The sequence below is a fragment of the Astatotilapia calliptera genome, chromosome 2 (assembly GCF_900246225.1).
Source record: "Astatotilapia calliptera chromosome 2, fAstCal1.2, whole genome shotgun sequence".
NCBI classification, from domain to species: Eukaryota; Metazoa; Chordata; class Actinopteri; order Cichliformes; family Cichlidae; genus Astatotilapia; species Astatotilapia calliptera.
Genome location: NC_039303.1, coordinates 12,793,970 through 12,817,592, shown reverse-complemented (window position 1 = coordinate 12,817,592; position 23,623 = coordinate 12,793,970). Strand labels below are relative to the sequence as shown.

The 23,623-nt window shown below is 41.2% G+C and overlaps 1 protein-coding gene across 1 annotated transcript; it reads right to left on the bottom strand.

Moving 5' to 3' along the window:
• Window positions 1-19,282: 19,282 nt before the first annotated feature.
• Window positions 19,283-23,488, bottom strand: thoc3 (THO complex 3). Its single transcript, XM_026184922.1, has 7 exons — window positions 23,271-23,488; window positions 22,644-22,964; window positions 21,936-22,092; window positions 20,679-20,883; window positions 20,090-20,251; window positions 19,805-19,905; window positions 19,283-19,712 (listed from the first exon to the last, which is right to left on the bottom strand). Exons 2-7 carry the CDS (start codon window positions 22,821-22,823, stop codon window positions 19,549-19,551), a joined length of 969 nt encoding a protein of 322 aa, XP_026040707.1. The 5' UTR covers window positions 22,824-22,964; window positions 23,271-23,488; the 3' UTR covers window positions 19,283-19,548.
• Between the last annotated feature and the right edge of the window lie 135 nt (window positions 23,489-23,623).

The window sequence follows — 23,623 nt, the reverse complement described above, 5'->3', positions numbered from 1 at the left end:
CAGAAAGAAAAGTCCTGACTCCTGCACATGCAGTTAAAGCAGTAATCTGTGTCATTCTCGCCTTGTCCCCTGAGGTTAAAATCACAAATTAGACACCCAAATATCTCGTATTGTCGTCTGTGATAGACTCAGCCTTTATTTGTCCAAGCAGGGCTTGCTGAACACACCTGCTGCTTTTCATAAAAAATAAATACAGTGATTGCTTGGCATCCCCCTCCACGCGGTTCAGCACCTTTCGGTTCAGCTTTGTGTCTGTCAGGTGGAAACTTTCACATCCTTAAAACATATTTCTGAGAATAAGGAATACTGCTCATTCTGATGTGCATTCAAACACGAGGGGCACATTCGCCCTGCCCTCTACTTTGTGGAAGCACAAATAATTCATGTTAACGTGATCATCTGGGTTTGGGCTATCTGATCTTCAAACGTCACTGCTCGCTTTCATCCAAATATGTGATTAGAAATAAAAGAAAGACATTGAAAAAAGACAAAAAACCCTCCTGATAAATCAAACCTCAAATTAAAATTAAGCCTTTCTACATGTCTGTAATCTCCTACAGATCCCAACTCAAATAAATCGATAACTTTAATCTGGAAACAACAATTAAATGTTTGAGCACTAGCTGCTGAACAAAGCCTGTGTGGATGGACAATGAGGCTGCTCAGATCTAGTTTGAGCTTCATAGGCTTAAATTCTCAATTATCTGAGAAGCTGTTAGGGGAAAAAAGCCAATGAAGTACACCGAGCAATATATATATATATATATATATATATATATATATATATATATATATATATATATATATATATATATATATATATATATATATATATTTAACATTATGTTTCCAAAAACTGTCTGCTGTTTTCTGCTGCACAGAACTGGATTCTTTTTTTTCTTTTTGTTAGTTTTACTTTATAAACAGTCGATAGCAGCATGCAAAAAATGCAAAGAAAAAAAAAAGGAGCAGCTTTACTGCAAAATAAAATAATTCACTACATGCAGGACCATTATATTTTCTTATATTTCTAAAAGTAAAACAAAAAACCTATCACATAACCTGTAACAGATGAAAGAATTTAGACAGTTTTTCAACTCTCAGTAATGCTGCAGTGAACATTTGACTTAGGGACCTGCAGCGGAGTTTGGGCCCAGACATGGCTAATGACGTCAGACTTAAAGACCGGATTGCCTTCATCCATCCATCCATCCATCCATTCGCTTCCGCTTATCCTTTTCAGGGTCGCGGGGGGTGCTGGAGCCTATCCCAGCTGTCATAGGGCGAGAGGCGGGGTACACCCTGAACAGGTCGCCAGTCTGTCGCAGGGCCAACACACAGGGACAGACAACCATTCGCACTCACATTCACACCTAGTGGCAATTTGGATTATCCAATTAACCTATCCCCACAATCTGCATGTCTTTGGACGGTGGGAGGAAGCCGGATTGCCTTCATATTAAATAATTTTTTGAAAAATAATTTTTAAAAATATTTCTTCACATCATTATGCGCCTGCAAGTAGAGGTGACATGGGCCGCGAGATTGAGACACAGGCATTAGAGCCTCTTAATGCGTGTTTTGTCCGGTGTGGAATTACCAAAAAATAGAGAGGGCGTAGCCTAACATATGAATCAGGAAAAGCCGTGTAATCCATTTATTTCAACAAAGTAACTGTATTCTGAATACCACCTTTTTAAACGGTAACTGTAACTGTAATCCGGTTGTTCAGTCTGACGTCACTAGCCGTGTCTGGGTCTAAACTCCGCTGCAGGTCCATATATCAAATGATCACTATGGCATTACTGAGAGTTGAAAAACTGTCTAAAGTCTTTCATCTTTAATAAAATGATCAGCGTTCTGCTCTACCAGGTGTAACAATTGAGTTTAACATCCAGGCATCCATGAAAACGGAATTTATGACATTTAACAGAGTTAGAAGTTAGCAGGGAGTTAGCTCGCTAGCTTCAATCTAAATACAATATAGCATGTCCTGACTGCGGGGTTTTGGAAACAAATTAAAACGTACAGCTCTGCTATCACTTCCAACATAAATGAAGACAGAAAACTAAACAGTAGTGACGTTTGTAGGGTTACTGAAGTTGGGCTAGCTGGTGTATAATGATGTGCTACGTTACCGCTAGCGACACAGCTATGTTAGCATAATATAAACAAGCTAACTTTTTTTCCACTCGATAAAAGTTAACGTGAGTGTTCTCGGTGGTCAGGAACAAATGTAATCGCATGGCAGGATGCTGTAAAAGGACCAAACTTGAGCCAGGAGAACAACTCAGATAATCCATCCATAATACGAGGTTAGTCATTCATACTGCTGCATGGGCTGGGCTGTAGTTACATCCTAAGGTTTTAAAAACTGAGCTTAAATAAATGATTAGTGGTAATAAAAGCCGAGAGAGGTCAACAGTGATCACTGACTGTTTTAGGAGCTTTTTGAGATCAAATAGAAGAAAATGCATAACATTAAACATGTTAACAACACAAAAGCCATATTAAACGCAGACTACTTTAGACCCGGAAGTAGGATTCGCCGCGTCATCACTGAACAACCGGATAGAGTTGCTCATATTTTTTTATTTTAAATACGTAACGCCGGTACATGTATTCCATTTTTCCCCAACACTGTGTCCACCCTACTGTTATTCATTTTATATTAAGATTTAAAAATCTAGTTGGTATTGGTATGGCGAGTAGCCTTCAGTAATATTAATAAATCACGCAGCAGTAATACATTCATGTAGTTGTAAAAAGCACGATAATATATTACGTAATCTAAAGTATTCAGAATACGTTACTCTCATTGAGTAACGTAATGGAATACGTTACAAAATACATTTTGGGGCCTGTATTCTGTAGTGGAATACATTTTAAAAGTAACCTTCCCAACACTGATAACTTGCATAGTTCATATTTCTGTATAGCTTTAATATTTATATCCTGTTCATAGTCTGTACACTCACTACAGCCTGTACATACTTATGGTTATAGCATATTCATAACATACCTTCATACCGTGTACATTGTAACATGCCCATAATAGACCCATATTTTGTACCCTCATACCTATAACAGACCCATTTCTGTATCTATATATCTATATTATTGCTAATATATATTTTGTAATATATCTATATTATGGCTAAAGCAGTAGGCAGCAGGTGAAGTGTCTTGCCCAAGGACACAACGACCGAGACTGTCCGAGCCGGGGCTCGAACCGGCAACCTTCCGGTTACAAGACGAACTGCCAACTCTTTTAGCCACGATCGCCCTATGTATGTGGTTGGGGTGAGAGAAGGAAGACAGGATAAAAGACATGCTGTGGAAGAGAGACAGAGATTAATAACAAGTTTGATTCAGTGCAGAGAGGTCTATTAACACATAAGGAGTGAATCTAATAAAAGATATGGACACCTCTTCCATCACTGTTATATACCTGTCAGCAGTCTTCTGTCATGCACATACCCACTATACACACTTGTAAAGTCCAATTAGAAATCTGGTTTCTCACAAATACTGTAGAGAAATCCACCTGGGAAATCAGATTTCTTTAATCCTCTATTTCCATTACGGTAACAAGGTTTGTTGTTTACGTGGCAGGAATAAGCTGGAAAGCTGGAGTAGTCCGGTTCCTTAAGGGCATGTAAATACAGCGAATGTTAGTCTGATCAATAATGTTGATTGACGGATGTTTGTTGAACAATTTGACCATCTGAAACAAAGCACATTTGGTCACTGCTGGGACATTTAAGATTCTCATCAAACTCCAGAAATCAATCAGGAAGCCTGCAATCAATGCAGCACGCCGACGATCCAGAACAGTGGAATTGCCCTTTAATGGATCTGGACCCTAATTCATTGTGGCAGCGGCAAATGGACGGGCAGGTCTGATTGTCTCTCAGCACACAGCTGGCCTTCACCAGCACACACACACACACACACACACACACACACACACACACACACACACACACACACACACACACACACACACACACACACACACACACACACAGCTACATACACCTTGTCTGAAAGCATTAGTTTCTGGATAGATTGATTAGCATGCTGGAGCACATCTGAGCTCTCTGATGAAATAGAGGAGGATCACATTGGGAAAGCTGCTGTTCAGTTAATGAGACAATTGATCAGCGAAACCTGTTTCAGGCTGCGGCTCAATCCTGACACGTTTCACCTCCCATATGTTTAAACTGTTAAGCACATTAAGAAGAAGGCATTATTGAAAGGCTGTTTAGGAGTCTGTGAGCATCCTGCTGTGTTTCAGAAGCTGGATTTTTGTTTTTTTTTTAATGTGAAGTTAGGAGAGCACAGGCAATGCTTAAATACCTCTACATTTGTCTGTTTAGTCACAATAATGCTGGCTTTAGTCTGAGCAGGCACAGCTGCTCACTCTGTGTCTGGTGATGTCTACAAAATCCATCCAACCTCCATTATCATTCCCATCCCTAAAAAGACTGGCGTAGACAGCCTCAGTGAATACAGACCTACAGCCCTCCCGTCTGTAGTCATGTAAGTTTTGAGCAGGTAACCTCTCAGCACATCGGAGACTGCCTACCCCTACTTTACACTCTGTACACATATGACTGCACACAACCAACCCATCCAACCAACATTATTGTCAAGTATGCCGATAACACCATCGGCTGGCTAGGCTCAACTCTGATGGAGATGAGACAGCGTACAGGGTGGAGGTAGAGAACGTGCTGCTGGTGCTCATAAAACAACCTGAAGCTGAATATCCTTAAAACAAAACAACTCATAATGGACTTCAGCAGGCACAGACAGGTCCACTCCCCTCATTATAAATAGAGAATGGGTAGTATCTGTCTCCACCTTCCAATTGCTGGGCACCCACATATCTGCCAACCTCACCTGGACCCACACCACCATCGCCCTGGTAAAGAAGGCCCAGCAGCAGCTGCGCTTCCTCCGTATCCCGAGGAAGAATAACCTGGACCAGAAGCTGCTGCTGGCCTTCTACCACTCCTCAGTGGAGGGCGTGCTCTCCTCCTCCCTGGTGTTTGGTACTCAGGGGCCACGACTGAGAACAGGAAGGCTTTGCAGAGGGTCATTAACACCGGCTGCCCTCTGCCATCCCTGGCAGACAGGATCACCAGATCCTGCTTTCTCAGGAAAACCAGGGCCATCACAGGTGACCCCTACACCCTGCCCACCACCCGTTGGACTGGCTGCCCCCTGGATGGCACCTCCAGACTCATTAACAGCTTCTTTCCCCTGGCCATTCAGACTATTAAACATTATCCCCCCACACTCCACCCGTACCCACTCGCCTCATCAATCTGAGCCATGGTCTGAGTAACCCTCATCACTCAGGCCACTCACATACAGACTCTATACTCAGACACGTCTGTTCTTTGCACTACTTCCAAGCACTTTGCAACGACTTTCTCTTGTTTTGTATATACTTCTAATGTTTGTTTTTTATTGACTACTATTTATATTTTATTCTGGCACAGTTGGTGTGGAGCACTCAGTTTTTTTTGTACAGGTACTATGACAATAAAGGGCTATTCTATTCTATTCTATTCTTTTCTATTTAAGGTGGAGACTGTCCTGACACCAAAGAACCAATCAGCAGGCAAAGTGGTAAACATAGCCGGTAGTGATTAAGTCACACAGAGAGGTTATCAAGCAGTTTTAAGCTGTCAAACAGAATTAGAAGTTCTTATTTGGGCCAAAAAAAATTTTTTGCTATTAATATAATTTTTATGTTGCAGTGGCTGGTGACATTATGGCTCTCTCCCCATTTATTTGAACAAGGGCTTCAAAATAACCTCCCTGATTCTAATATGGCTGTCATGTTGCAGACCTGCTGCCCTTAGCTTTGTTGGAAAGCATCTTTGAGATGCTGGATTTGATGTTTTACAGCATGTAGCGGTCGGTAGTTAACGTGAAGGGGACCAGATAACAGAAAAAACAATCACAACAGACTTCAGTCGTTTCCCAGAGCTCTGAATATATTTCTCTTTATAAATACCAAGGTTCAACACACATGAACATCGCAGCCCCCCAAAAAAACTCCTTAAATAGGCACCTCAGACATGGCGAGTGTGTGCTTCACTTTAGCAAGGGAAATGCTACCCTGCACCCTCACACAGTGAAATAAGATTTTTTTCCATTTCCACATTACCTCACTTAAACCCCCATCCCTACCCCCAAATGCAATACTGTGCAAAGGTCATGAGCCACCATCCCTTTGTATTTGCTACCTTTCTTTGCTCTAAAAAAATGCATATAGTAAAAACTCTAATTTGCTGACTGAACCAGTAACACAAGAGACACCCTGGGCTGATGTTTACATTTTTAGTGTCTGAATTTATCTAATAACATCAAATATTGTAGATGGCAACATCAGAGCAGGCTCATGTAGGCTGACTCGTTGTCTCATTATACTGAGAGATGAAGAGCAGATATCTAGTATGAGATGTGATGTTACTGCAGATTTGTCCTGCTTGCTTCTCTGCTGTTTACCTCAAATTAATCTAGAGGAAATGACCCAGGCCAGACACAAAGTCTGGCAAAAATCCAATTTGGATTTGACTTTTAACAGTTTCTGTCATTATGTTTAATAAATGTCCAGTGTTGGCAGTGTTGGGGAGTAACGGAATACATGTACCGCCGTTACGTATTTAAAATACAAAATATGAGTAACTGTATTCCGTTACAGTTACCGTTTAAAAAGGTGGTATTCAGAATACAGTTACTTTGTTGAAATAAATGGATTACACTGCGGTACTTTCCTGTTTCATTTTGTCGCGGGTCAGGACTGTTTGGGTTTTGTTTGACAGCTATGTTCTGTTGTTCCAGGCGGCAGCATTACGGTTGCCATGGTTACAGGGTGACGCTCTCTCTCTCTGCGACTGTGTGCTTCCTGGGTGAGAGAGCGCCTTTTCGTTGTTGTTGTTGTGCTAAGCTAACAGGCAGAATGCTACAAGCATAGCTCTAAAGAATGTAGCATCGTGGGCAGTGTAGTCCGTGCTGCAGGGAGAATGGACTGCCATACACGTTATGGATCTGTGAGCGCGAGGAGGGAGAAAAAGGGGAATGGAATAAGGTACGAGTTGTCATCGAGGAAAAACGGGAGCTGGAAGCATGTAAATATAATAATAACCACTTCAGCCAAGAAGAGTGCCTGACGAGCCCAGTTGTAAGTAAGCTATTAAGACTCGACTGTACACCATGTTCGTGTTTTCCTCTGAAAACAATAAGTTCCGCTGGAGCAGCCTTTCAACGCCTCTCTCTGTCTCTCGCAAGAAAAGTTGATCAACACAACAAAGTAAAGCTATTTTTCGGCTACGAGCTGACAGGGACCCAGTATTAGTCAGAGGTCCCTTTACTACAGTTCGGAGTCGCGGACCTTCAGTAATAGTAATAAATCACAGCAATAGTACATTCACGTTGTTGTAAAAAGCATGATAATATAGTAAGTAATCCAAAGTATTCAGAATACGTTACTGTCATTGAGTAATGTAACGGAATACGTTACAGAATACATTTTGGGGCATGTATTCTGTATTCTGTAATGGAATACATTTTAAAAGTAACCTTCCCAACACTGAGTGTTGTGAAGTAACGTATTCTGAATACTTTGGATTACTTACTATATTATCATGCTTTTTACAACTACGTGAATGTACTATTGCTGTGATTTATTACTGTTACTGAAGGTCTGAACCGTAGTAAAGGGACCTCTGGCTAATACGTCGGGTTCCGTGTAGGGCTGTAGCCGAAAAATCGCTTTACTTTGTTGTGTGGAGAGGCGTTGAAAGGCTGCTCCAACGGAACATTGTTTCGGAGGAAAACACGAACACGGTGTACAGTCGAGTCTTAATAGCTTACTTACAACTGGGCTCGTCAGGCACTCTTCTTGGCTGCAGTGGTTATTATTATATTTACATGCGTCCAGCTCCCGTTTCTGCTCGATGACAACTCGTACCTTTCCACTCGCCTTTTTCTCCCTCCTCGCGCTCACAGACACATAACGTGTATGGCAGTCCATTCTCCCTGCAGCACGGACTACACTGCCCATGATGCTACATTCTTTAGAGCTTGTAGCATTCTGTCAGCATTCAGCTTAGCACAACAACAACAACAAAAAGGCACTCTCTCACCCAGGAAACACGCAGAGAGAGCGTCACCCTGTAACCATGGCAACCGTAACGCTACCGCCTGGAACAACAGAACATAGCTGTCAAACAAAACCCAAACAGTCCTGACCCGCCTCAATATGAAACAGGAAAGTACCGCCGTGTAATCCATTTATTTCAACAAAGTAACTGTATTCTAAATACCACCTTTTTAAGCGGTACCTGCAACGGAATACAGTTACTCATATTTTGTATTTTAAATACGTAACGGCGGTACATGTATTCCGTTACTCCCCAACACTGTAAATGTCTTACAGGCTTATAACTCCTGCTTTGCTTGCAGCAGCAGCAGAGTTAACAGGGTTTCAGAGCCGCAGCAAAAAGCTGAAATATCAGTGATTTACAGGCCAGCAGTTAATGAAACAGTGAGGCTGCTCCAGGTAGATCAGATATAGCCTGCAGGTGACTATACTTGATTTATTAACTCACGATGCTCACTGGTAATCACAAATATGGATATTGACCACCTTCTTCACAATACTCAGACACAATGAGTAACAGCTGGGATCAGCAGGGACACTGATTGAATGAAACACTCCAGGTTCATGAGGCCAAATTCAATCAAAGGTGCTTGACTTAACTAATACTTATGTCAGCATCGAAATGAAGATCCTTATAGGATCAGTTTAGCCTGTGCTGGTTTAAATCACTCATTTGTCTTCACAAAGCAAGGTCCTCACAAAGTTGAGAACATGAAATTGTCCAAAATGTCTTCGCTAAAGCACAAAGAGTTCCTTTCACCTGAACTAACTCCCGAAAAACACCCCCACACCATAATCCCCCCTCCACCAAACTCTACACTTGGCACAGTGCAGTCAGAGAAGTACTGTTCCCGTGGCAACCGTCAAACCCAGACTCGTCCATGAGATTGGCAGATGGAGAAGCATGATTGGTCACTCCAGAACATGCTGCTACTGCCCTAGGGTCCAGTGGTGGTGTGCTTTGCACCGCTGCATCAACACTTTGCATTGAACTTGGTGATGTAAGGCTTGGATGCAGCTGGTCGCCATGGAAACACACTATTCTTGAGTTAATCTGAAGGCCATGTGAAGTTTGGAGGTCTGTAGCCTGCATTCACTTTGTTATAATCCCTCTAATACTTAGTAGAATATTTAGAAGTGAGGAAATTTCACAACTGGACCTGTTGCACATGTGTCATCCACAGTATCACACTAGAACTCATTGAGGTCCCAAGAGCAGCCATTCTTTCAGGTATTTGCAGAAGCAGCCTGCATGCCTAGCTGCTTGATTTTATACACCTGTAAACATGGAACTGACTGGAACACCTGAATTCAATGATTTGGACGAGTGAGTGAATAATTTTGACTGTTAGTGTATTTATGCTGTTATGATTCATGAGAAGGATACAAACTCTTTTTTTTTTAGATTATATTTTTATTGAAGAAAAAAAAGGGACTTGTTACAATAAAGTGCATTGACATTATTTAGTCAAAAAAAAAGAGAAAAGGAAAAAAAAAACAAAAAAACGTTGAGGGTCAACCTGACATTGTACGATACATGGGAGATACACCAAGATACACCAATTCAGGGCTGGTCTTACCTAAATTCAGGGCGGATGGGGGACACAAAGCTAATCCATTTATTCCATATTTTATAGAATTTGTCTTTCCGAATTTTTAAAAAGAATGTCAGTTTTTCCATTTTAAATATTTCGAAAACCACATTAAACCAATCCTCAAGTGTTGGCGGAGTTGGATTTAACCACTTTCTGGTTGTTGATTTTTTTGCTGGCCGCTAATAGCGCTTGTAAGAGTTTTGTGTCCCCTCCCCGGACCGAGTCAGCAACCAAGCCCAAGTACAAATTTACAAAATTGATGTCAAATTTTATCTTAAAAACCTCACACAAAGTTTTATGGATTCCCAGCCAGTAATTTTTTAAGTTAGGGCAGTCCCAAAAGATATGATAATGATGTGCCTCTTCTGATCCACATCTTCTCCAGCATTCTGCTGTCCCATTTTTATATTTAGTTTGATGAGGGGTTTTGAAAAATCTAATAATGTTCTTCCAACAGTGGTCTCTCCAAGATAAAGAACTTGTTGAGTACCAATGAAAATTACAAATCCTCTCCCAGTTCTCGTTTGTTATACCCATCCCCGATTCCAATTCCCATTTAATCTTAACATTTTGAGTAGTATCCTTCCTTGCTTGAAGGAGCACATCATATAGTTTGGAGATTGCCTTTCTCAGAGAACTATCATATGCTAATTTAACTATCTTAAAAATTTCTGACTCAAGATAACAGCTTCTGTTAACCACAAGCTGGAGAAATTTACATCATATTGGGAAAACTGGGTCAAATATATCACGTCTCATAGGCCAGATTTTACTATTACAAACCAATAATTATGATGTATGTATATATATTTATAGGCTCACCCCATACAACACATCCGTGTTTTTTTTTTTTCTTTTTTTAGGTTTGTTAGTTTTGTTTTTTGATTTTCGGATTATGTGATGGTTTCAATTACTTCTATCGTTGTAAGTATTCTTCCCTTATGACTTGGTTGTAAATTAAAATACTATTTCAGTATCTAAGGCAGATAACCTAAGTATGAAGAATGCTTACATGATGTACATATTGTGAATGCCTGCTTTTGAAACCTTAATAAAAATATGAATTTAAAAAAAAAAAAAAAAATTCTGACTCAACCATATTTGGGTTTGGGATATTGCAGTGTTTATTAAAGTAATCCCTCATTTGAAGAAACCTGAAGAAATCTACTTGTCTTAAGCCATTTCTTATTTGTAAAGACTGGAAACTCTGTAGTGTCCCTTTATGTGTGAAGGAATGGAATGTTGTTAGTCCACTCTCTATCCAGGACTGAAATCTATTATCACTTTCATTTGGTTTAAAATCTGTGTCATAAGCACACCATCTAAATACTTTTAGTATTCGTTCACTACCACATATTTTAGTCACTTTATTCCAATACTAATACATGTTTGTTACTCTTGTTTTGCTATATTTCTTTGTATGTGTGAAAACCTTTACAACAGTGCCTGTTGCATATGGAGGCCTCTTAGTATCTCACAGATATAACAAATTGAACTTATAAAATATAAACATATATGAACTATATATATCGAAATGACCTGGTTAAGGTTACAGAACGCCTGCTCAGGTTAAAATATCTTGATTATCTTCATGTTAAACACTGTGGTGGGAGACAAAAGACACACAACATCAAATTCGCAAACCTTTAAGTTTCAGTGGTGACACTTCACCACATTGTCTTTGTAATGGCTATCTTTGTTTCTTCTTGGAGTTCTCTATTTCTCTTATATCTAAAATAAGAGTCTGGATGGACAAGAGGCTGTTTTACGCAACAACGACGGTAAAACCATCGCGTCGCGCCGCCATTCGCTTACTTTATTTCTCACAAAACTTTCACAACAAAAGCACCATATCCTTTTCAGGCTTTTCAAAATAAAACATGTAATAACTATAAATGGCGCTAACATTCCGGCCCCTAATTGTTACTGCTAAGGCATAACAATTACATATTAACACCATAAAGCGTCATTTAATATCAACACTCAGAATCTAACTGGCTTAACCAAACATTATATGAAACATAAGTCATATGTGTTGAACATATATCTGTTACACATGAGGCTGAGATTCAAACTGTTGCCTCCATTTCAAGCAACAAACATAACTTGTCGATAGGCCTCTCCAAAACGCTAGTTTTGGTTTTGACAAACACACGTCTGACAAGTCCATGTGAGTCTGGAACTGTTCTCTCAACCTTTCCCATTAACCAGGAACTTCTTGGTGCACTGTCATCGACTATGAGAACAACATCTCCTGGTCTCAGATTTCTCCTAGTCACTAACCACTTCTGTCTTTCTTGTAGAAGCGGCAAATACTCTTTAGTCCAACGCTTCCAAAAAATGTCTGACAGGTACTGCACCTGTCTCCACCTTTTTTTTGCATACAAGTCCTCTCTTTGAAACAATCCAGGTGGCAGTACTGGCTGCCCTTTAAGAAGAAGTAGATGATTAGGTGTAAGTGCGTCTAAATCATTGGGGTCATTAGACGCTCTTGTTATTGGCCTGCCGTTGACAATTGCTTCAACTTCACATAGCAATGTCCGCAAGCATTCATCATCCAGAGGTTGCTGCTTTAGGATCTGGTTAAGAATTCTTCTAACTGAGCGAATTTGTCTCTCCCAGATTCCTCCAAAATGTGACCCTGCTGGGGGGTTAAATATCCAGGTGATGCCCTTTTGCATGAGCATTTCTGAGATTTTTGAATGATTCCATCCCTTGATTGCTTCACGCATTTCCCTTTCTGCACCCACAAGGTTAGTGCCATTGTCTGATCTCATGACAGACACTTGACCTCGTCTTGCAATAAACCTCCTGAATGCATTTATGCAAGAATCAGTCTCAAGTGAGTGGGCAACTTCTATGTGTATTGCTCTAACAGCAAGACATGTAAACAATACACCATATCGCTTAACTCTGCTGCGCCCATGCTTGACCTCAAAAGGTCCAAAATAGTCTATGCCCACATTTGTGAATGGAGGTTTGTCAGGAATCAGGCGATCTTGTGGCAAGTTTGCCATTCTTTGTTCACCAGGTTTCGCAGATGTCCTTCTACATGTTACACACTTTGACAGGATCTTTCTTATTGCTGAATCTGCCTGTGGAATCCAGAATCTTTCTCTCAGCCTGGATAATATGTAATTCCTTCCTCCATGGCCTGTTTCTTGGTGAATGTGTCTCAGAATCAAAGTAGAAACATGATGACCTTTAGGGAGAATCACTTGATGCTTAACATCTACTGGTAGTGCAGACTCATGCAAACTACTGCCAACCCTTAAAACTCCATCCTGGACAAAAGGATCCAGCTTCACAATGTGACTGCTCCTTTTAAGCTTGTCACCTTTTTGAAGACTTGCAATTTCTTCTGCGAAGCTTTGATTTTGACAAAACTTAACAATCTCAGTTTCTCCCTTTGCAACATCTGCAGTGGTAAGTGAAGATCCCTTAATACATGTTTTGAACTGCTGCATTTGACCTGCAACCTTTTCAGATTTCCTTTTACTGCTGTCACAGCCACTTGCTTGTGACATGAGAAGCTTCCGATGCGCACTTAACCTGCCAAGCAGCTGCTTGAACGTAAGTATACAGGAAACTGCCTTTTTTAGACGGTACCAGTCTGAATAGTGAGAGATCAGTTTGTTCACTGGATTTTCATGTAATTTTGTAACATCCACACTCATCACCTCTTTGACTTCGAAATCATTTTTTGGTATTTCTTTAATGTCTGGTGGAATTGGCCAGTTTTTCTTATCTTTTGTCAAAAACTCTGGCCCAGCAATCCAGTTTGAACACTTCATGAATGTCTCTGTGTTCATTCCTCTTGAAGCGTGGTCAGCAGGGTTTAATTCAGAGTTTACATACATCCACTGACTTGGTTTTGTGTTGTCTCTAATAAGTGACACTATTTGCTACACATGTCTTAAATCTGATGTTCTCGCTGGAAATGTACTTTAAAACAGTGCTACTGTCAGACCAAAACACAGATTCTTCTTGTGGCATTTGCAGCTCCTTTCTCATGAGCTTGTCCATTTTTACAGCAACTGCAGCTGCTGTCAACTCCAGACGTGGAATTGTTATCTGCTTCAGAGGAGACACTCTGGACTTGCCCATAATGAATGAGCAGTGAGTTTCTCTTTTCTGGTTTGTGATACGGAGGTAAGTAACGACTCCGTAGCCTCTCTCACTGGCATCAGCGAAGTGGTGCAATTGTGTAGATATGACCACTCCAAATCCAGCAGGTTTCAAACACCTGTTGACGGTAAAGCCATGAAGTTTTGAAAGCTCTGAATGCCAAACTTGTGACCTTTGAGCCAGTTCAGCTGGGATTTCCTCATCCCATGAAATCTTCCTGCCACATAGCTCTCGCAGGATGATTTTTGCTGTCAGAATGACAGGAGACAAAAAGCCCAATGGGTCATATATTGCACTTACAAATGAGAGGATGCCTCGCCTAGTCTTTGGCACAGATTTTTCAGTTATCCTGATCTTGAATACATCTGTCTCTGTGCACCAGTTCACTCCTAGGACTCTTTCATCTGGTAGTGCATCATGTCTCAAATCCAAATCTTTCATCTCTTTTGCTCTTTCCTTTTCAGGAATGGAAGCAAGGACAACTCTGCTGTTGCTCATCCACTTTGTTAAGTGAAATCCTCCACTCTCACACAATGCAGTCAGGTCCCTGACCATAGTACATGCCTCTGTTTCATCTGAAACTGACAGAAGACAATCATCTACATAAAAATTGTTCAGAACAGCAGTAACTGCTGCTAGTGGCATTTTTTCTTTAGCATCTTCTGCTGCTTTTTTTAGTGCATAGTTTGCACAGCTTGGGGAGGATGTTGCCCCAAACAAGTGCACCATCATTTTGTATTCTTGCAGAGGTTCATTCAAGTTCCCATTTGGCCACCAGAGAAAACGCAAAAGATCACTGTCCTCTGGAGGTACTCGCACCTGGTGATACATAGCTTCTATGTCTGACATCAAGGCAATGTGATCCCACCTAAACCTTGTTAGTACTCCAATCAGTGTGTTCGTTAGGTCTGGCCCTTGCAAGTGTTCTTCGTTCAGTGATTTCCCTTGAAAGGATGCTGCACAGTCAAAAACTGTGTTTTTGAGGTGGAAACGGGTTTTCTTTTCTGGGGGTGGTACACACCATGGTGTGGTATGTACCAAACTCTCTCATTTTCAGGGGTAGTCTTTGTGTTTGGTACCTGAACTGCATAGCCTTTATTCAGCAAGTCAGACATGAAGCTCTGATACTCCTTGTGAAACTCTGTGTTTCTGATTAATTTTCTTTTCAGATTCTCTGCCCTCTGCATTACTGCACTCCGGTTGTTTGGCATTTTGACAGCTTTGTTTCTCAAAGGAATACCTATGCTATAATGACCATTAATCCCTTCAACTGTGCCATTGACAGAATCCATAAACATGATGTCTTCTCGTGACATTTCCTGTTTTTCCTCAGAAGCTTTCTCTGGAAAATCATAGTTGAGCTGTTGCATCAAAAGATTCTCAACATTAGTGACAGAGATGCGATTTACTGAAACACTCAGCTCTCTGTCAGAAGGAGTAGAGCAAGAATCTCTCTTGAGAGGGCCATTGATAACCCAACCCAGGACTGTTCGAACAGCATATGGACCGTTATCGTTACTATGAATAATCTCCCATGGTTCCATAGCCTTGTGCACATCACATCCTATCAAAAGTCCAATGTCTGCGTCTGAATGTGGGAACTTGATTTGCCGAAGATGTGGCCACCTTTTTAAGTCATCCTGTGTAGGGATGTTCTCTCTAGACACTGGAATGTCTGCATGAGTGTAAATGTCAGGAAGATCTATATAGGTGTTCTCATTTAAACCACACACTTCTAATCCTGACAGGTGGTAACTTGTCACCATCTTTTCTTGTCCCATTGTGCGAAGCATGAATTTTGTCTTCTTACCTTCTACACCCAGTTGTCTCATCAGTTTTTCTGAACAAAACGTGGCTTGGCTCCCATTGTCCATGAATGCATAAGTCTCAATCAACTTATTGCCTTTCTTCAACTTAACCCACACAGGAACGATCGATAACACATGAATGCCTTTTCCGGCCCCCGTGGCTCCACAAATTCTGCCTGAAGTGTGTGTTTCATCACTTGTTGTGGGAATGTCTGAGACATTTCTCTGGATGCAATCGTCTGCCTTACTGTCCTCCTCCTTTGTCCAATGAAGCATACTTGGATGTCTCTTAGAGCAGTACTCACACAATGATCTTTTCTTACAGTCCTTACTCAGATGACCTTGTGTCAGACATGCAAAGCACAGACCCTTTGCTTTAAGGAACTCTAGTCTTTCTTTGTAAGGCTGGTTTCTGACCTTTTGACATTCTGCCAGTGTATGGAGTTTTTCACAGTATATGCATGGTTTCTGGAAGGCATTGCTAGTGTGACAAGAAGCACTTTTGTTAATTTCAGGTGACCTTTCATTTGCAGCTTGTGTTACACTTGTAGCAAATGTGCTTCCCCTTTGCCTGGATGATCTAGTCATTCTCACATTTGCAGATGACTTTGCTTTGTCTTCAGCATCCTTAATGTCACCATACAAAGGATCTGCAGCTATTTTTGCTTGTCTGTTTATGAATCTAACCAGATCTGAGAACTTTGCTCTCCTTCCACTTGTTTCTTGAATGTTAAAAGCAGAGACTCTCCACATTTCTCTCATTTTGTATGGCAGTTTAGAGACAATAACTCTGAGGTTCGTGGGGATCTCCATCTCTTGCAGTTGACTGATGTCTTGCATTGCATTGTTACAACCAGTGAGAAACAGTGAATAGCTATGAAGAGCCTTTGCATCATCTGTTTTGATTTGTGGCCAATTGAATGCTCTGTTCATGTAGGCAGTTGCAATTCTCAGTTCATTACCATAATGACAAAACAGCAACTTCCTTGCCTCACTGTAGCCTTGTTGAGGATTCATGTGCTGACAACTTCTTACCAAATCTCTGGGCTCACCTCTGGTGAACTGTTCAAGGTAATATAACCTGTCACTGTCACTGTCAGTTTTGTCATGAATTGTATGGTCAAAGGCTCTTGTAAATGGTATGAACTCAAGTGGATCACCACTAAAAATGGGAATGTCTCTTTGAGGCAAATGTGACAGTCTATGTTGTTTGACTAACATCTCAGTGATATCATTTTGTTTCAACATGACTTCACATAGATTCATTGGAATAACACTGGCATCAGTTTGGTGCAAGTCATCTTCTTGTTTTACACTGTGACTGTTTACCTTTGAATGCCCATCATGTTCACCTTGTACCTTTGGCTCTTGGAAGCTGAAGTGCTTAACAGCCGATTCACACTGTTCCACATCATTTTTACAGCTGTCATATTCACAGTCCTCTAACACTTTTATTTTGGCTGTAGAAGCAGCAATAGCTGTCTCGATCTCAAGCTGTTCTCTTCTTGCTTTTAACTTACATTCTTCAATGTCCAAGGCTTGTCTCTGTTTCAAGGATGCGGCTCGTGCGAGCAGAGCAGCGCGCTCTGCTTCTTCTTTCTGCCGTACAGATGATATCGAAGAAGCTCTGGACGATCTTGATGAGCGGCTACTGACTGAGCTTCTTCCAACGCTGGTACCTGATTTCTTTGCAATTAGTCTAGCAGTCACTGACACGCTGTCATCTGGGCTCACGTCGTCTTGATGCTGATGTCTTGTTACGATGATCCATTTCTCAACTTCAGTCATAAACGCACTGAACTGCTCCTTTTTTGGATTGAACCAGAGCATCTGGTCCACATTCCTTTCATCTTCTGGCAACAGTGACAGTACATCATCATTTGCCCGTAAGAATTCTTCATGCAGCTTTGAAAAGTTACTTAAATGTTCATCAACAATGTCAAGGCTTTCATTCTCTTTCATCAGTCCACTAATTTTATTCATTTTTGAAGTTAATTGTGACAGCTTGGACCTTCTTGCGTTTATGTGCCTGCCGAGCTGTTCTTCCAAACCTCTTTCGGTGTACTTTTGCGCGCTCTTGTGGCCAGTCCCGCTACTGCAGCTCTGTGCCCTGGGCCTGCAACCTTGCGGGTCTTTATCTGCCATCTCTGCCCCTTTTACACAACTTCTTATTCAACAAGTGTTCATGAAACAAAATGGTCTATGACACAAAGCTGAGGCTTTCGTAGTTAGTGTCATCTTCTTAAGACCAAAAACACTGTCACTGACTTATTTGTAAGAAGTTGAGAATCGCAATTGTTCAGTTTTAACACGACTTGTAGCTTAGCAGCATATCATAGTCCAAAACTTTATCCATGAAAGCTTATTTCTTCTTTTCTTAGATTCTTCATGCATACAGCTCTGTGCACTTAACTGACTTGCTGTATCAAACTTTGCACGATCTCATAGCGATGCAGTCGTCTTGTTCGGGAGCATGATGGTTTTACTTAATGTAATGGCTATCTTTGTTTCTTCTTGGAGTTCTCTATTTCTCTTATATCTAAAATAAGAGTCTGGATGGACAAGAGGCTGTTTTACGCGTCGGTTTGTGCAACAACGACGGTAAAACCATCGTGTCGCTCCGCCATTCGCTTACTTTATTTCTCACAAAAGTTTCACAACAAAAGCACCATATCCTTTTCAGGCTTTTCAAAATAAAACATGTAATAACTATAAATGGCGCTAACAGTCTTCTTTGCACAGAAACCTTAAAGGTTTCTAAAAGACTTTAGTGAATGAAGCATTAAAACATTTTCCAGCAAATATTTCTGAATATAAAATAAAAGGTTAATTTAATGCCAGCACAGGCGAGGCAGCAGAGGGCAGCCACTCCACAGTAAGGTTTTTGGGCACATTTCTCATGTGGGGTTGAACCAAATTAAAAGAAATCAAAGCAAGACAGCAGGGTTCCGGTTGACATCCCCGCCAAGACGACAGGAAGCTGCGAGGGGAAAACAACCTGCAGCCTGCTGCTCTCAGGCTCTGGGGACCGGGAGTGACCAGCTGCCACCAGCCTGGGCTGAGGGCCTTAAATTTTTGCTCACACTGTGAACGTATGTCAGGGTGGAGGAAGATAAAGCAGTCACAGGAGGAAAAGACAGGAAGACACTTCTGCTGTCAGCTGATGTCTGTTTTACACTCGGCAGTGTTATACCTTATAACGATGGCCTAATTAAAAAATAAAAGGTCTTATAATGTAGAAATAAAAATGAACTATTTAGGAACAGTGGACATGTAATAAAAGCAGTGAATCAGTCTTTGACTTGAAGGCAAAAGCGAATTGATTTTCTTGGCTTGAGTGTGTCTGTGTACTTATACAGGGTACAGGTGCATCTCCTCTTATCTGGTACACCTACCTGGTGTATACCTACAGGCTGCAGGAAGGATATGATGAGTCAACATCCAGTGTCTAAAGTCAAATAAAAATAATGAAGCTTAATAAACTAACGCACACCTCCGAGGCTTTCATCATTTTCATATTTGAACTATAATCACAAGTTCAGCTATCAGAGCTCAAAACAAAAGACTTATAGACAGAGAGCAGCTTTAATATCAAAACACTTTATTTTACATACAAACAGTATCTTACAGCACATTTTTATTCATGTACACAAATGAGGAATGGAGTTAAGTTTGTAAAGGAAGCGCTAGGAAAGCAGCACCATCTGCTGGTGGGAAAAGGCTACTGCTGCTTTAGGATCGCGCTCGGTGCTGGAGAAGACTCTCTACTTCCATCCTTGGCAGGTTTCGCTCACAGAGTTCAAGCTAAACAAGTCTGAACGCAGAAATGACCTCAGGAGTCGTTGGGGAGGCCAAACAGTTTGACGGTGCCCGCCTCCCGGTTGTTGTCGTACTTGCCCTCCTTGTCATCGCAGGCGTAGGCCAGCAGGGGCCTCTTTGGGTGCCAGGCGACTGTGAAGGTTGGAGAGTCACACTGAACTTCCCAAAGCTTCTCTCCTACAACACGAGGAGAAGACGGAGAATGTGTTTAATGCTTAGTAAAAAAATATATATATTTCAAATTTACAGCTCCAAACTGTCTCACTGACCCGTTTCCACCTCAGCGATGTCTATGAAGTGATCCTCGGAGGCCGAGGCTAGCATCTTGCCATCGTGGCTGAAGCTCAGAGTCCTCACTGGCCAGTCCAGTCTGCACCATCAGAGCGATAAAAGAAAGAAACTCTGAGATCCAGAATAACCTTAGAGTCATAACGGCACATTTCTATTCCACGATAAAGATGTGATCCATGATGTGTTTTTATTTATTTTTTTAAAAGACCATTACTGTAATTATCTCATGAAACCTAAAACTCTGAAAATAAACCGTCTCTGACCTGGAGAAGCAGCGGACACACACCAGCTCCTCCACGTCCCACAGGCTGACCAACGCATCAGCACTTCCTGTGGCAAAGTACTTCCCTGTGGGGTCAAACTTGATGCAGATGCAGTTGGACGGGTGGGCATTGATAGACTGGATGGGCTTCAACTCTGGATAACTGCGAAAAAACCCAGGTGTTTCAGAGGAGTCCACGTGGCTCGTGCACAGGTCAGGAAAAACGTGAGTCAGTGTAAAATACCTTCAGACCTTTAGTTATTGTTGACCTGCAGTGTTTGCGTGTTCATTTCAAAGACAGAATTAGGAGCAGATAGAAAAGTTCCTCTGTTTTCTAATAATGCAAAAACACATTTTAAAGCCAAATCACAATGAAGTGGCGACCATTCCAGCCAGCTCTGGGATCAGCTTGTTGACATTTTCTCACCTTGATTTGAAAAAAGAAAAATCAAACTCCCCAACCTTTAGTTGTACACTTTCACTCAGCAGCTAGCCTGTGTTGGTGTGTGAGAAGCGACGGAGAACATGACGCTCAGCTTTTCATGAACATGCATGTCAGGAATGAACGTGAGCAGAAATCTGCTCCGTACCTCAGAATATTGATGCAGCCGTTTCCGTTGGTGAGGAAGAACATGTCGTTGTCGTTGTTCCACGAGATCTCATTCACCTCAAACTTGAACTGCTCTTCTGCCTTGGAGCGGTGCGTCTTGGCATCGATGAAAGTCACCACGTCATCTTTGTTCCCCACGGCAATGGTTTGACCATCCGGGCTCCAGCAGATGTTGATGTTTTCACCTTTAGACAAAGATTCAGTTTTGATGACACAGTGATGAGCGAGGTTTAAAGAAGGGTCATGACTCCTGTACGGGTGGGCATTTTGAATGACCGATACAAAAGTGCCCGCTATCATCCCAGCAGACTTTCCTCAGACGGTGAGACTATTGTATCTTTGAATAACCAGAAGGTTTTTTGTATTCATTTAAATTTTTGGGGGCTGACCAGCTGCACAGAGACGTTGTTTGTTCAAAGAACTGGTTACAACTCGCTGTCTAATGTAACCATGAATGAAGGAATAATTGTATTTTACTATGCTTTACTTATGACTTCATAATCTGGGAAGCTCGACTCACTAAACATCTTTGGCGCTTTACTGAAGTCTATAACTCACAATGGTTTATGTCAGTGCCTTTTCAAGAGTCTCTTCACCATCTAGTCACAGTAAGCAGCGCTGCAGCTAAGAGCGCAGGTAGCTCATTCAGCATTAATGCAAGCTGTGTGTTTAGAGGATAACATCAGACAAACAAGCCTTACAGAAGTCTGTATGACAATTATTTTTAATGAGATTTGAAGGATGTTCAAATTACAGAAGCTTCCCGGGAGAAACCACCTGGAAAAAATGAATCAGCAGGTACGGACTCATGAATTCACCATGAACAGGTGACTCTGTAACGTTCTGATTAACAAATTTGGATGATGTCATCATACTCGGACTGTTTGCTATTTTCATGATTTTGTTTCATGCTGAACGAACATCCGGTTTAAAGAAGTGGAATCTTTCAAAGCCTTTGAGCATAAGCACTCAAAAATACTTAGGATTACTTTTAATCTTAATCTAAAATCTTCAACTGTCAATAGTAAATGCCCAATTACAATCAAATCAGACTCTACAATGTTAACAAACTGACATAAATATACAGATGGGGTCATAAAGGATCCCAGTCAGTTACCTGAATCAGTCAGCTTCTATCAGCTACAATAACTCCCAAAGAGAAAATGCAGGCAAACAGCAGCAACCTGAGGTCAGTACTAGCTGCTGACTCTGTTCGCCACAAAAACCAAGAGCCTACCCTTCGTGTTGACGGTGGCGATGCATTTGGTGGTGCGTACATCCCAGATGCGGATGGTTTTGTCTCCGGACGCCGTGACAAACAGATCCGGGTTGGTGGGATGCCAGCAGAGCTGATCCACGCTGTCACTGTGACCTCTGTAGTTGTTCTCTTTCACCTGCAGACAAACATCACATGTATCAGGCATCCATCGTGTGCCACTTTACAGAGCACATCCACAAGCAGCCCAGCAAGACGATCACCTGTAAAGTTTTCTCTTAGAAATATGACTCAGATTATCTTGCATACCACACTTTGTGGAAAGGAAAAAAAAATTAGCATCCCTCAAGTTATAATTTAAACTTGAGGGCTGTGACTTTAACTTTCTGATTTGATCATGTCTCTTTACATAAATATGAAAGTTTATCAATTTGGGCATTTCAGTGATAAAAATACTAATCAGTAAACATATACGTAATTAAAATGAATAAAAAATTAAGTAGAAAGCTGGGCTGCAGACGGAGCTTATAGGTTTCTGCTTAATGACGTAAATTCCTAAATAACTACAAGGCTGTTCAGTTAGTGGCAGTTATTGAGTGATGGGGATTATCCAGGGGGCCGTGTTTTTTGTGACAGTCGGCTCTCTAACGTCCAACATTCATTCATTCACGGTAGCGAGCTAACCAGGCTAACGCTAGCATACTAGCAACATGCCGCTATGTGACTCACCAAACGGTCCTTTTCCAGCACGAAGACGCTCGCTGTTTTATCAAAGGACCCGGAGGCCAGCCTCCTGCCATCACAGCTCCACGCCACCGAGTGAACTTTAGCCGTATGAGCGGCGAATTCGCGGCTTTTGTTGTTATTTTTAAAGCTCTCCTGCATCTCTTGGAAATACTGCGACGCCATCTTGGATTCCTACGTAACAACAGTGGCCGCCGACTGTAGGTGGGTTTAAGGGAGCCTGCGCGCCATCTGGTGGTTCGGAGGGGACCGACACTTGTTTACTTTGCTCAGACGGTTAACTTTATAAAAGGTCCTGTAACCGTCCTGTAACATAAATACATTCAGAAAACAACAGTAGAAAAGAAGTATGTGTAAATCCATCTTATCTGTATTTTTTAATGCAAGGAATAAAATATTTAAATCGTTCTAAATACCAAATGAAAAGGCCTTATTATTGCAGGATATTGCTCATAAGAATGATTAATCAGTCAAATTAGAAACAGAAAAGTTAAAGTTATCCATTTAAAAGAATATATAAGAAATCTCAAACTGTGACATCATTTATTTGAATTGATATGCATTTTCTAACAACTAAAACCAACACAAGAAAAACATAAAGCCAGACTTCACCTTGAAGAAATTTCAGCTGCATAAACCTTATGAATGAATTTAAACAGGTTTCGTTGAGCTTTGGGGAAATGGGCTATTTAAGAAATTTAGAATGAGCATCATCCATCATTTACAAACTGTCAGATCCTCGTTTCTGTATGACAGTAAAATATGAAACAGTTCAGAGCTCAGTCAGTGATCTTCAGTTTAAATCCCAGAAAACAAAAAGTACTTCAGCTTCATTGTATTGTTTCTATCATTATTAATAATGTGGAATGCATAACATGACACAATCCATGCACAACACACTGCATGTTTAATCAGTCAAATTAGAAACAGTCTGGTTTGCAGCCTATGTGCATTTAATGTGCTAC